This window comes from Haliotis cracherodii, unplaced genomic scaffold, assembly GCF_022045235.1.
Source record: "Haliotis cracherodii isolate W230 unplaced genomic scaffold, xgHalCrac1.p SCAF_1, whole genome shotgun sequence".
Lineage (NCBI taxonomy): Eukaryota > Metazoa > Mollusca > Gastropoda > Lepetellida > Haliotidae > Haliotis > Haliotis cracherodii.
In genome coordinates, this window is record NW_027266264.1 from 5,305,918 (window position 1) to 5,319,891 (window position 13,974).

Below are 13,974 nucleotides of genomic sequence, written 5' to 3' on the forward strand. Positions count from 1 at the left end.
ATGAATGAAAAGAGAGTCGGGAGTGGTGAAATGAATGAATAGAGAGTCGGGAGCGTGAACGGTATGAATAGAGAGTCGGGAGTGGTGAAATGAATGAATAGAGAGTCGGGAGTGGTGAAATGAATAAATAGAGAGTCGGGAGTGGTGAAATGAATGAATAGAGAGTCGGGAGCGTGAACGGTATGAATAGAGAGTCGGGAGTGGTGAAATGAATGAATAGAGAGTCGGGAGTGGTGAAATGAATGAATAGAGAGTCGGGAGCGGTGAAATGAATAAATAGAGAGTCGTGAGTGGTGAAATGAATGAATAGAGAGTCGGGAGTGGTAAAATGAATGAAAAGAGAGTCGGGAGTGGTGAAATGAATGAAAAGAGAGTCGGGAGCGTGAACGGTATGAATAGAGAGTCGGGAGTGGTGAAATGAATGAATAGACAGTCGGGAGTGGTGAAATGAATGAATAGAGAGTCGGGAGTGGTGAAATGAATGAATAGAGAGTCGTGAGTGGTGAAATGAATGAATAGAGAGTCGGGAGTGGTGAAATGAATAAATAGAGAGTCGGGAGTGGTGAAATGAATGAATAGAATGTCGGGAGTGGTGAAATGGTGAAATGAATGAAAAGAGAGTCGGGAGTGATGAAATGAATGAATAGAGAGTCAGGAGCGTGAACGGTATGAATAGAGAGTCGGGAGTTGTAAAATGAATGAATAGAGAGTCGGGAGTGGTGAAATGAATGAATAGAGAGTCGGGAGTGGTGAAATGAATGAAAAGAGAGTCGGGAGTGGTGAAATGAATAAATAGAGAGTCGGGAGTGGTGAAATGAATGAATAGAATGTCGGGAGTTGTGAAATGGTGAAATAAATGAATAGAGAGTCGGGAGTGGTGAAATGAATGAATTGAGAGTGGTGAGTGGTGAAATGAATGAATAGAGAGTCGTGAGTGGTGAAATGAATGAATAGAGTGCCGGCAGTGGTGACATAAATGATTAGTATCAATAGTTTGTTTTGAGGAAAATACTCAAACGTACAAAAAGTGGTAAAATAGTGAAAAATGAATAGATTGTTTGATGGTGCTCAATAAATAAATAGTTTGTTTGATGACGCCGGAAAAAAATAGATTGTTCTTAAAATCTGCCCTTGCTCCCTTGTACAAAACAAAGTATTCCGTTTTTATTGAACCATCACAGAGTCACAGGTAACGGAAAATATATTTTGTGTTCATTTGTTTTAAATTTATGTTTGAAGAAATTTTGCATCACAAACGCAACAATAACCTCAAATAATCTCAAAGAGCATTGAATTGGCGTTTCCGACAATTGGTACATGTCCATTTTATCGCATGATTACCATATACCTATCAATGATATCGGGCATTTTGCATGTGCGATAGTATGTATTAACACATAGCTGATTCTTAAAGGGCGGTGGGGTAGCCTAGTGGCTAAAGCGTTCGCTCGTCACGCCGAAGACACGGGTTCAATTCCCGACATGGGTACAATGTGTGAAGCCCATTTCTGGTGTCCCCCGCAGTGATATTGCTGGAATATTGCTAAAAGCAGTGTAAAACCATACTCACTCACTGATTCCTACAGTCTGGTCAGTCGGACAGACCCTTTTTGGTACATGTATTAGCCATGTACCAGGGGCTGAAGTGGTAGCTTTTTATTTTGAGGGGGCCGGGGAATTTGGCATCTTCTGATAACTCTTGTCTTGTTTTGTCTGCGTTCAGTCGACATGCAGCTGAAAGGTAAGGTCGTGTTCATCACTGGAGGTGCAGAGGGGTTCGGGAAGGCCGTGGCTGAAGCTGTGCTGAAGAAGGGTGCAAAGGTAACTGCGCTTCAATTCAATTGTTTATTTACAACCTAAATAAACAATCCACTTCATATTGTTGTAAGTTATTAGCATTACTTGGTGAGTTGTATACAAGGAGAAATACCACAATGTTCTGATTAAGTCGTTTTCGTCGGACCGACTGTGTCTGAGTGGGGTATTCTTGTTAAACTGTGACATGGTATCTCTGTTGACTGGCACTATAAAATCGGCATCAGTCCGGACTAGAACAAGCTGCCACACACACACACACACGTGCATGCACGTCACTATATAAGTGCAATAATCTTGGACGCGACGTTAAACCCCTTTTCAACTCACCTCACTCCGTTATTGTTGGCCTCTGAACGAATACAACACAGCTCACTGTGTGATGTAGTCGATCCAAGTCTTGAAGAACAGTCACAGCTAGTTGGAATATTTAAAAATAAAATAGAAGAGGCATTTACAAATGAGGTCAAGATACATATGTGCCATATACAATAAATGTGTCGTCTTTTCGAGATAAAAGTCGGATGCTATGGATCTGATCCATGAGTAAATAATATTATGTACATGGACTGCACATGTCCGAGCCACAGGCACTTTTCACATGCTTCTTTTGGGTGTTTAGTTTGGTATGAAAGGAAATGTGGGTGCAAAATAAATGTCACGTCAACACAAATATGCAATCATTGTAGTGGCTTCTCGAGATCCCTATGATTGTCCTTATGTTTATGATATGATTATACCCATACTTATGGACCCGTGAAGATCAGGGTTAGAATTTATCTTCAGCAACCCATGCTTGTAAGAGGGATCGGGTGGTCAGGCTCCTGACTTGTATGATGCATGTCATCGTATCCCAAGTGCCTAGATCGAAACTCTTGATGTCAATCACGGGATTGTCTGGTACTGACATACTTATGATATTGTCGGAATCGTGGGCTGTGGTTTTGGCAGAAATTTCGTATGATTATTGAAATGGGTTTTTTCGCGTTTATTTACAGGAGACGAAGCTCTGATTGACAGTCCAAACATATGTGATTCTTAATTAACTCTTTATTCTTATGGAACCACCATACCTGGTACAAGAGCGTATTTAACAAACAAATATATGATCAACAAAAGAGATCATTGGGACAGGAAGAGTAAATTTAAGTATTATTTTTAAGGTATTCGTAGACATTGGAAATAAACTTGACAAATTATTCATTTCTGTTATTTTCGTTGTACAAAGATTTGTTTGTTTGTTGTTTAACGCCGCACTCAGCAATATTCCAGCTATATGACGGCGGTCTGTAAATAATCGAGTCTGGACCAGACAATCCAGTCATTGACAACATGAACATCGATCCACGCAATTGGGATCGATGACATTTATCAACCAAGTCAGCGAGCCTGACCACCCGATCCCGTTAGTCGCCTTTTACGACAAGCATAGTCGCCTTTTACGGCAAGTATGGGTTGCTGAAGACCTATTCTACCCCGGAATCTTCACGGGTCCGCTGTACAAAGTAGTTGTTTGAGTTCATAAAGATAAGGTCATAAATAACATTTTTCTGGTAAATATCTACCACGTATTGTATCAAAAGCTTGACATTTAAATAAATAATGGAGCTCGTCAGCAACACCTGGCGAATTACAAAGGGTACAGGTTCTTTCTGCTCTGGGTATACCAAGCCAGCGGCCAGTCTACAGGTAAATAAAGGTTACAGGTTCTGAAAGTAAGAAGTGAAAAAGATTTTGTTCTTGGAAGGAGGAGATGAAGCAGATTTAAGTAATGTATGGTAAGTTCCCATTGAACTATTGCACATCGTACTCCACCATGATCGTGTACATTGATCTTTCAATGTAAACTCTACCTCAGAGACAAGTATGGGTTACTGAACACGTGTGATATGCCACACCTATCAAGAATTGTCTGGACATTATTCATCCAGCTTTTATCTCTTAGATTTGCAGAGTTATATATTTTGATAAAGCAAGGAACATATTGGGATAAGTTAATAGGGTCATCATGAATTTCCAGTTTATGCCAAAAAAATATTTCTCTGTTAGCTAAAGTTATGTGAAGAGGAACACGACCGAAGTCGCCAGACCCGATGGCATTTAAATTCTTTTAGATGTACCTTTTCAATGGGTTCCACTGATTCGTAACCGCAAACTTCAGAGCCATACAGAAGAATTGGTGATATCATAACACCAAACGCTTTTAAAAACCGAGTCTAAAGAGAGATGTTTATTGCGAGCCTCCTTAAGAACAACACGAATTGCTTTTGCTGCACTAGCAATAAGATTCTTAATTCAAGTCTCTCAAACATTCTTTTTCTGCTTGTTCAAATTCATGATGTATATCAATGTAGCAGCCAACAATACCCTAACTACACAGAGACAATATCATGATACTAATTACGATGTCCAGGCCTGGGCAGAATATACGGTTCAATCCCATGGTCCCATTGTGCCTACATCCCAATTGGCCTACCGAAAATAATGTAGGCACAAAGGGAACTCAGTTTCATCACTATTTATGTAAATGGACTGAACCATATTGTTTGACTAATTATTTATTATCTGATCAGACCGTATCATTCCATGATTTAACTGTCGACAGAATGCGACTTTAGGCATATTGGGAAGACACAGAAAATACGGTCCAATCCCATGTGGCCACACCCCAATGTCACAGTCATATTCACTCGTGCATCACTTTCTGAGTACAGACGGAATCATTTTACTGTAGACACAATGGGACTATAGGTACATTGGGTAGACACCGATATGCACTCCCAACCTCTGAGATTTGTAACCCTTAAAAAGAATACACGACCGTCAATTTTAATAGCCTTTTGTCTCTTCACACATCAAGCAAGGATCTGAAGAAAGAAACTATCCTGTCTTACATTTGATATAGTCTTTTCTGGTCAGGTTTGTGTCGCGGATGTCAATGTGGATCTGGGGGAAGCAACTGCCAAGGAACTACAAGCTTCCAGTGGAGCAGACAGTGTTCTCTTTGTGAAATGTGACGTGTCTGATGCTTCTGTATATGAAGGTAAGACTCTAAATATATTGAAACCAACATGTACATGCACATCCACGTGGGAAGCTAGAGTTACTACAGTTGGGGTGAGATACTAAATGCTATCTTATAATGGGAAGGCTTCGGTTGTTTTCAAAAAAGCTTGGCGTCGCTCTTGTCTATAAGAAGTCGAGTCAGAACTGACCATCGGTGTTCTGGACACATTACTGGGCTAACTGTTATCCCTATTAAAATATTAGTCCAAGACACCGAAAAGCAGTGTCCAACAAGGGCTTAGCTGAGACATTTTACAAGTGTTGGTAACTTTGGAAACATAAACTGCGAAGTCTGTCCGCGAGGACGCTAGCGGACAGTTTCCATATCTGTACTTGTAGACCTCTCCGCCTTTCCCATTGTTTCATTTTGTCGCTGTGTCCGACATCCCCTTGCATTTGGTAACCTTATGACTGGCAAGACAGACTTTTATGTGTAGGCAAATGTATTTTATAGTTACGACACTTTCACAAATTGTATCCGGAACTGTATTGACCTTGTGGAGTAATGTATCAATGAACACATTACAGGAAAACTTGCAATGTTTAGGTACCGTTTGTAAGGGACGCAAATATTGTCTTCGAAGACAGAACTTAAAAAATGGCATTATATGATATGGCAATCATACTTGGGATTTTGGGGATTGAAAATAACCTATATTAGGAATACTCATTATGTTTAACTGTCTCGCTAAATACAATGTTTATTTCCAATACTGGATATTTACCATGCCAAAACACACCTCTGTATATGTGAATCATTGATCACAATACGTCATTACAGTTACAGGAGGTGCAACCAAGCGAAATAAAAACATATGAAAACAAGGATCAGTTGGCTACAATGTATATATTGGTATTTGCGGACAAACAGGTATTAATAAATAAAACCGACATAACCGTTTCACTAATCACAATAAATCACCTACATCATATGCATGTGTTTATGAATCACAATAAAAAAAATGATGCAAAGGCAATTACATTGTTCACCTTTGTTCAAGTTTGATATGGCCCTCCACATGTCGAACAAAACACTTTTTGTAAGCTTTACTACGGCCTTGAATGTTGAAAAGGCGTTTGAGCAAGATTCATATGACGCTTTTTGAAATTTTCGTAAATGGAACGTGCTCGTACCTGAAACCTTGTGAAATGTAGACACCAAAGGCTGGAATATTGCTCGGCATAAAAAGAAAGTTAATTTCACCCTCTTGTCAGTCTTGTAGATATGTTTTGTCACCCTGAATCATTATGCATCTAAATACGAAAGGCTGTTTCACTGGTCTCTTTCATGTTTGTTTGTTGTTTAACGCCGCACTCAGCAATATTCCAGCTATATGAAGGCGGTCTGTAAAATAATCGAGTCTCCACCAGACAATCCAATGATTGACATCATGAGCATCGATCCACGCAATTGGGATCGATGACATTTATCAACAAAGTCAGCGAGCCTGACCACCCGATTCCGTTAGTCGCTTTTACGGCAAGTATGGGTTGCTGGAGACCTATTCTACCCCGGAATCTTCACGGGTCAGGTCTCTTTTAGTTCTAGTTTAGGTGGGTAAATGAATGGATATGTGGAAGGACATTGTCTATTGGTTCATTTTGAATGATATCATCGCTATACCTGATGCTTAAGTCAAGTAAGTTAAAATTACCTTGCTTTCCTTCTGCCATTCAGTTTCCGATTCAAATGCACAAAAAAATATTCTTTCAGAAACGTCCTATTCCCAAATTTCACAAGTTATATGAGTAGCCTTCATTTGCTTTCATTTTTGACAAATTGTCCTGAACGTTTGAGGTGAAATGGGGTTTAACGTCGCGTGAAAGATTATTGCACTTATATTGCGACGTGCATGTAAGCATGTGTGTGTGGCTTCTTGTGGTAGTACGGCTGTTTTCCATGAATACTCCACACAGACATAGTATACTGTCCTTGTTTTTTACCACATAATGCCGAGCTCCAGACAGGGCAACAACAAGTACCCTCTTTAACGTCTTTTGGTATGACGCGGCCGGGGATCGAACATCCGGACATTCCGTTCTCCGAGCGGACGCCCTACTACTAGACCACGGAGGCGGTCCTGAACGTTTGAAGATATATATGTTAATGGGTATAGTCACCACGTGAGAAAAGACCCATGATTCAAGTTTGTCCTTAAACTTGTCATGTGGGATAGTGGTGTACAAAGTTGAAAAATCATATATTTTTCGATAATTGAACTTGGTTGTTTTGCGAGATTGCAATAATTCAAGCAAATCCTTTGAATTTTTTAGAATACACGTTATTAATACCACTTGTCTCAAATACTTTCTGTGAAAGAAATGCCTTGATTGTATTATGGATTACGGTTAACCTTTGAGACATGTATTTGGTCTACATTTGTTTGACCAAACAATATATCGCTCTTTGTATGGATTTGTAAGGACCAATTAACACCGATTTGTATTTTCAAAACCAATTAAAACCAAGTCTCGGATATTACATGACAAGTCATGGTGCCCCGACGGCGAGCGCAGATTCTCACTCATGTTATACGGAGATCATCATCTTTGTTAATGAATAGCCAAATGAATCGTTATAAACTCACGGGCAAAAGAAACGCTGGTTTTATAAACGTTGACACAGTTGACACATCAAAACCTAAAACCATGATTCGATACCATATAAAAACATTCTCCCAAACGCACCAATTATTTCCTAGGGGTCGTGGCAAATCTGCAGCACGTGATTTTAGGGGGAAATACGCTTTTTCCCTCTTTTTGTAAAAATTGCATACGGAAAATTTCGTGCTAGATTTAGATATAAATTGTGCACAGAAACCTTCTGTAGCATTGAATCGTTTAGATTTCACCTACAAGAATGCCACGTTTGACGTCTGAGCAGCGAGAGAGAGCAATAGGAATGTTGCAGATGGGTGAAACTCAGACCAGAGTTGCAGAAATCATGAACTGTCACAAACCACCATCGAGAGACTGGTGAAACGTTTAAGAGATACTGGCCGGACATCAGACAAATCACGAAGTGGCAGACCACGAATAACCACGCCCAACGAAGACCGCTATTTGCGTATGTTGCACCTACGTAACAGATTCCTCACTGTGACGTCATCAGCACAAAATGCTTTTCCAACACACCGTCAGCAGAAGGACTGTAGCCCGACGTCTTCTCCATTTTGGTTTGAGAGCTTATCGACCTTTGAGGGGAATGACCTTGACCCGACAACATAGACTCAACAGATTGAGGTGGGCTCGTACAGTGCAACGCTGGCAAAGACGACATTGGGACAGACTGCTGTTTACCGATGAGAGTAGGTTCCAGGTTTTCAGTGCTGACGGCCGATTGCGAGTTTACCGGCGTAGAGGCGAACGCAGGTCACGTTGCTGCGTTCAGGAAGTGCACCCCCATGGCGTTGGCAGTGTGATGATCTTGGGCGGTATTTGCGGTGACACCAAGACCCACCTGGTGGTTATAAATGGTAACCTCAATGCTAACGGCTATATCAACCAGGTCCTTACACCAGCCGTTCTTCCATTCCTGCAGAATAATCCAAGAACGCTGTTGCAACAGGATAACGCCACTCCACATTCTGCACGTGTTACAAGAGACTTTTTGAATGGAAACAACATACAAGTTCTCCCGTGGCCAGCCCGATCCCCTGACATGAATCCAATAGAACACCTCTGGGACCATCTTGGGAGACGTATTCGGCAACGTCAGTATCCCCCACATGACACACAGACCTTGACGCAGGCACTGCAAGAAGAGTGGCGTCTCATCACTCCAGCTATTGTGAGGAGACTGGTAACATCAGTACGACGTCGTGTCAGGGAGTGCATACGTGCTAGAGGTGGACATACTCGATATTGACGATTAATTGTGATTTTCAGGTGTGTTATTGTTTGACAACAAGAAAAAGAACATGATCGAATTATGGACATTCAAACTCCTCTTCCAAAAATGCTCATAATTCCTGAACATATCATCACGTTGCTGTCAGAGTTCGTAGACCTGATGTCTATTGTTGTTTCTGTAAAATAAAATGATATCTGTTGACATAATTTTTCATATGTCTTTATTAGATGCGAATATGAGAAGCCAGCGTTTCTTTTGCCCGTGAGTTTATATACAAGGGATTCTAAAATGTTTTCGCAAGGGATAAGTACTTCAAAGTATCATCCATTAAGTATCTTTTTAATCAGATAAGTCCTCATTTTATACTTGCTTTTTTAAAAGAAATTGAATTGATTGATAAATTTTGATGACTATGTATTGTAAATAAATAAATAACTTTTACTATTGATAGTATGAATAATTAACTGAGAGTGTAAGTGGCTAAATCCTCGAAGTGGGTTAAAGTAGTGTAAAATTAATGTCCCCCTGAAAGGATATGTAAGACCATTTCATTCAAAGTAATTCATCTATCCCTGTTTTTAAAAGCAGAATATTTGTATATTATAATTTTCGGCTATTCTCGTCACCATTCGCCAATGACTAAAGAAGTGGTGTATATCCTGCTGGGGAACCATGTAGGTAGCAAAGGTACTGTAAGTCCCCATGGTCCCTGGTATGGTGGCCTAACTTTAGTTGTTGGTGATTAATATCCTGTTTTTATAATGTGCTGTCTGTCGTAATCCAATAATTTTATTGATCTAAAACTAGTTTTAAATTATAATCTGTGATATATTGCTAGTTGTTGTACTGTCCTTTGAAGACAGTTTTTTTTATATATGTTATACCTTGTTCAAGTCACGATATGGCTGAAATATTGCCGATGTGACTTTAAATATTAACTCACTCACTCACTCTAAAATGCTTTGAATAACTAATATCAATATATTCAAAATCCAATTGACAATAACATCTGTCGAACATCCATAAGTCTTTTGTCGAATGAGAATAAGCCTGACCATATTGTTCAGTGAAAGTCAACGTTCTTAATTTGCATCACATAACTTGCAGCTTCATTTTCTTCAACTTCTTAAGTTCACCATAAAACATGTGTGAGCATTTTGTCACACAGATGCTTTCAAAGCTGCCGTCTCCAAATTTGGTCACGTTGATGTCATGTGCAACAATGCGGGCATCTTAGATGAACGAATATGGGAAAAACAGCTCGAAATCAACTTCGTAAGTGTTTTGAATCTTAGCTTTTATCCACAAAAAGTTTCATTTGTCACCATTTTACCATGTCTTCATCGGTAAGTTATTGCCGTACTATATCTTGACTTGACACAGTTCTTAAACGTACATTATCTTACATGTGTACGCATCGTAATTCTGCATGGCTAACTTGCATGTAATACCCTTTCATATGTCATATATTTATACCGTCATGTGTCGTTATTGCTGTCTACTTCCAGGGGGGCGTTGTGCGGGGGACCATGATGGCGCTAAATCACATGAGGAAGGATAAAGGGGGTAGAGGCGGCGTCATCATCAATACCGCTTCAATCGGAGGTATGAAGTGGTCATTCTTGTGGTACAATAACCTTTCTGCTGGACCATAGAGAACAAGCTTGGGAGCATGGTAAACGTGTGGGTAATGGGTGGGACTGTGTGAGATGGGGTGGGACTGGATGAGATGGGATGGGACTGGGTGAGATGGGATGGGACTGGATGAGATGTGGTGAGATGGGATGGGACTGGATGAGATGGGATGGGACAGGATGAGATGGGATGGGACTGGGTGAGATGGGATGGGACTGGATGAGATGGGATGGGACTGGATGAGATGGGATGGGACTGGATGAGATGGATGAGATGGGATGGAACTGGATGAGATGGGATGGAACTGGATGAGATGGGATGGGACTGGATGAGATGGGATTGGACTGGATGAGATGGGGTGGGACTGGATAAGATGGGATGAGGGGTGTAGGTTTTAGGAAGAAGAAGGTAATTCATGTGCTCACATGTACATCTTATGATGTGATACTGTAACTTGATTCAATATGAACCTCTTCTGAATGTTACTTAACTTTCAAAGTAATTCTTTCTTTCGCTCTATATCCAGGCTTGCTCCCCTCCTTCTGGTTCCCTACATATGCAGCCAGTAAGAGTGCCGTTTACCATTTCACGGCGAGTTGGGCAGTAAGTCAATTTCAAATATGTTTTATTCATTATACTCTTGTATACACACACACACTGGTAATCATTACAACTCGATCTCGCTCTCTTGTATTATGACAAATTATATGACAAATAAATAGTGTCGTGCTTACAGTATAGACAAACATAGCGTATATTCGGATCCTCTATTCAGACAAAGCTGATATGCGTTGCTATTCATTAAACCTATAGGAGAGATTTATTTCCCTTTAATCAACGCGCATCTTGACAATAATCAGTGCAGACATGTTCAGGCTCCCTGTTCGAATAAGGCAATAATGACGTAATTGACTCTTTAGTCCAAATTACATCCTGTTTGTCTGGCAGTCAAGAATCTAATTATGTAACACCTAATGTACTCTTTACTCTTTTTCACAGCTATTGTGCCCTTTACGCGGATAATTAAGACTGGTTAATCTATTACATTGGCAATGTATGTTTACTCTCTTTTAATACTCCTGCTCTTTCTGTGTCTGCGCCCCCCCCCCCCCCCCCCCCCCCCCACACACACACACACTCCCTCTTTCTCTCTTTCTCTGTCTGGATATGCGAGTATGTAGGGATGCATACCCACATTAACCCAATGTATTAAAGTACGCGTTTGTCGATCCTTGGAATAAGCTTCATACCCCCTCTTCAGTTGCTGAAGCACATGGCGGTGTAAGCTCTTGTGTCATGTAATGGGAATAACATAGAGAGAGTTGTGTCTTGTGTCATGTAATGGGAATAACAAAGAGAGAGTTGTGTCTTGTGTCATGTAATGGGAATAACAAAGAGAGAGTTGTGTCTTGTGTCATGTAATGGGAATAACAAAGAGAGAGTTGTGTCTTGTGTCATGTAATGGGAATAACAAAGAGAGAGTTGTGTCTTGTGTCATGTAATGGGAATAACAAAGAGAGAGTTGTGTCTTGTGTCATGTAATGGGAATAACAAAGAGAGAGTTGTGTCTTGTGTCATGTAATGGGAATAACAAAGAGAGAGTTGTGTCTTGTGTCATGTAATGGAAATAACAAAGAGAGAGTTGTGTTTCAGGCCGCTATGAAACTGTAGTTATAAAGATTTTAATAAGTGTGTGATGCTTAACTATAGCATACACTATGGAATATCATTGTGTCACCAGAAAAACCCTGATATGAAGTCAGCTGATGTTCGAATGGTTAGTATCTGCCCATCGGGAGCTAAGACGGCTCTTCTGGATATGGCTGAAGAAAAGATTATAAACTACGAACATTTCAAGCAGTTTATGGAACGTTCTAAGTATTGCAGGTAAGTATTGCTCTGTTGTACATAAAATGAATAATGGTATTCGCAAATATGTGGCGTATCTTTTGTTTGTAGACCAATACCATACGCTCTGAACCGTAGCAGCGCTTGTTGCTTGTGAGTGAGTGAGTGAGTGAGTTGGGTTTAACGCCTCTTTTAACAGTATTCCAGTTATATCGCGGCGTGTCAGCTGAATGTGGGAGGAGAGCCTGAAGTGATGCAGGTCTCAGGCGTTTACCACTTCGGTGAAACCCACGAGCACAGGTATGGTGCTGACAAACCTAGAAACATAATCGGGGCGAACCGGGATTCGATTCTTAGGTTTCAGGCGTGCCCAAGTGTTTTTGACATTCCATAGAACTGATATCCATATTTCCACACGCGGTTTTAACTTGATCTGTCCATACAGGTATGCACGAATATTAACATTATCAATATATATATATATATAAATATAATTTTTTTTATATATATATATAATAAGAAATGACAAGTTTTTCCCTCAGTGAGTAAGACACCTTCCGCTTTGGGAGCTGATGAACTTAGGCCAATGTCATGGTGCGCTTGTCCACGTGTCTTCTGTATTTTTCAGGGTAGACCAGGTGGTGGAGGCATTCCTGTTGGCAATGGAGGACGACACCGTCAACGGCACAGCCATCACCATCAAAAGTAAAGAAGGTGTGGAAAAGATGAAGATGTCGCTGGTCTCCGCGGAGTAATACCAAGATATATATATACCCAAACAATTGTCCCAAGAAAATAGCCAACATACAAACATTAAAAATGCCCCTTTGTAGATATATTATTCGAAAGGTAGCACACAAGCTTTTCTTATAATTTTTCGGAACCCGGTAAGGATAAATAAATAATAATATCACTGTAGTTCACCTGGATATGTAGTCAACAGTTTAAAACATGAAAGGGAAAGGCCACTTAAAAGTCAGCGATTTCATATTTTGTGCATATATGCTGCGGACTAAAAACTAACACTAAATTGTGTCGATTCGATAAGGTATGATGTCATCAAGAGAAGATACATACTATTACATTTAAGTCCGACAAGTTCAGAGCAGTAGATGTTTACAATGTTCTAAATGAATTTTGTGAGAATTTAAGAGCAAATCAAGAATAAAACGTAAAATGTCTGATAAAAGGGAATATAAACGCTTTCATTATAGTATGAACCTTCGTAGAATGAGGGCCAAACTGTATCAACGTAGGAGCTTCATATACAATGTTTGGCCATCACTCCTTGAAGGTTCAAACTCCAATAAACCCACACACTGTGAAGTCAATTGTTAAATGAACTTTGGTATGTGTTCAGTTAGCTGTGATACCCTCAAAGCGTTTATATTCCTTTTTTCAGGTTTACTCTTGATTTGCTTTTATAAAACTATTTTAAACCTCGGAGGTTGTAGGTCTATTCACAATTCACAATTGTTTACACTAACACTAACACTAAGTATACAACAACCGTTATCGTTAAATAAAGTAGTTCCTCAAAAGGAGAGGTGACATGAGCGAATGTACACTGTTTGTTTAGAGTAAATATACTCAAATAATATCATTATTAGATGAGAAAGGATTATTTAGAACTACTTCAGTTAATCAGTCATAGTGATAGTTCGTCCTTATACATTTGCATTAAGTTCAAGACATCTAAACGGCCCAAATGATAAACGTGACGGGGGAGATTTCCGAAACTGTATAATGAACCTGTG

At 40.0% G+C, this 13,974-nt stretch overlaps 1 protein-coding gene across 1 annotated transcript; it reads left to right on the forward strand.

Moving 5' to 3' along the window:
- Positions 1-1,728: 1,728 nt before the first annotated feature.
- Positions 1,729-12,998, forward strand: LOC139459086 (15-hydroxyprostaglandin dehydrogenase [NAD(+)]-like). Its single transcript, XM_071240530.1, has 7 exons — positions 1,729-1,821; positions 4,735-4,858; positions 9,903-10,009; positions 10,243-10,339; positions 10,896-10,972; positions 12,111-12,256; positions 12,846-12,998. The coding sequence occupies exons 1-7, from the start codon at positions 1,729-1,731 to the stop codon at positions 12,970-12,972; spliced, it is 771 nt and encodes a 256-aa protein (XP_071096631.1). The 3' UTR covers positions 12,973-12,998.
- Positions 12,999-13,974: the final 976 nt, after the last annotated feature.

Coding starts and splice junctions, on each gene's coding strand:
- LOC139459086 (XM_071240530.1), top strand. CDS start 1,729: ATGCAGCTGAAAGGTAAGGTCGTGTTCATCACTGGAGGTGCAGAGGGG. Junction 10,973..12,110: donor ATTTCACGGCGAGTTGGGCA/GTAAGTCAATTT, acceptor TTGTGTCACCAG/AAAAACCCTGATATGAAGTC. Junction 12,257..12,845: donor GAACGTTCTAAGTATTGCAG/GTAAGTATTGCT, acceptor TGTATTTTTCAG/GGTAGACCAGGTGGTGGAGG.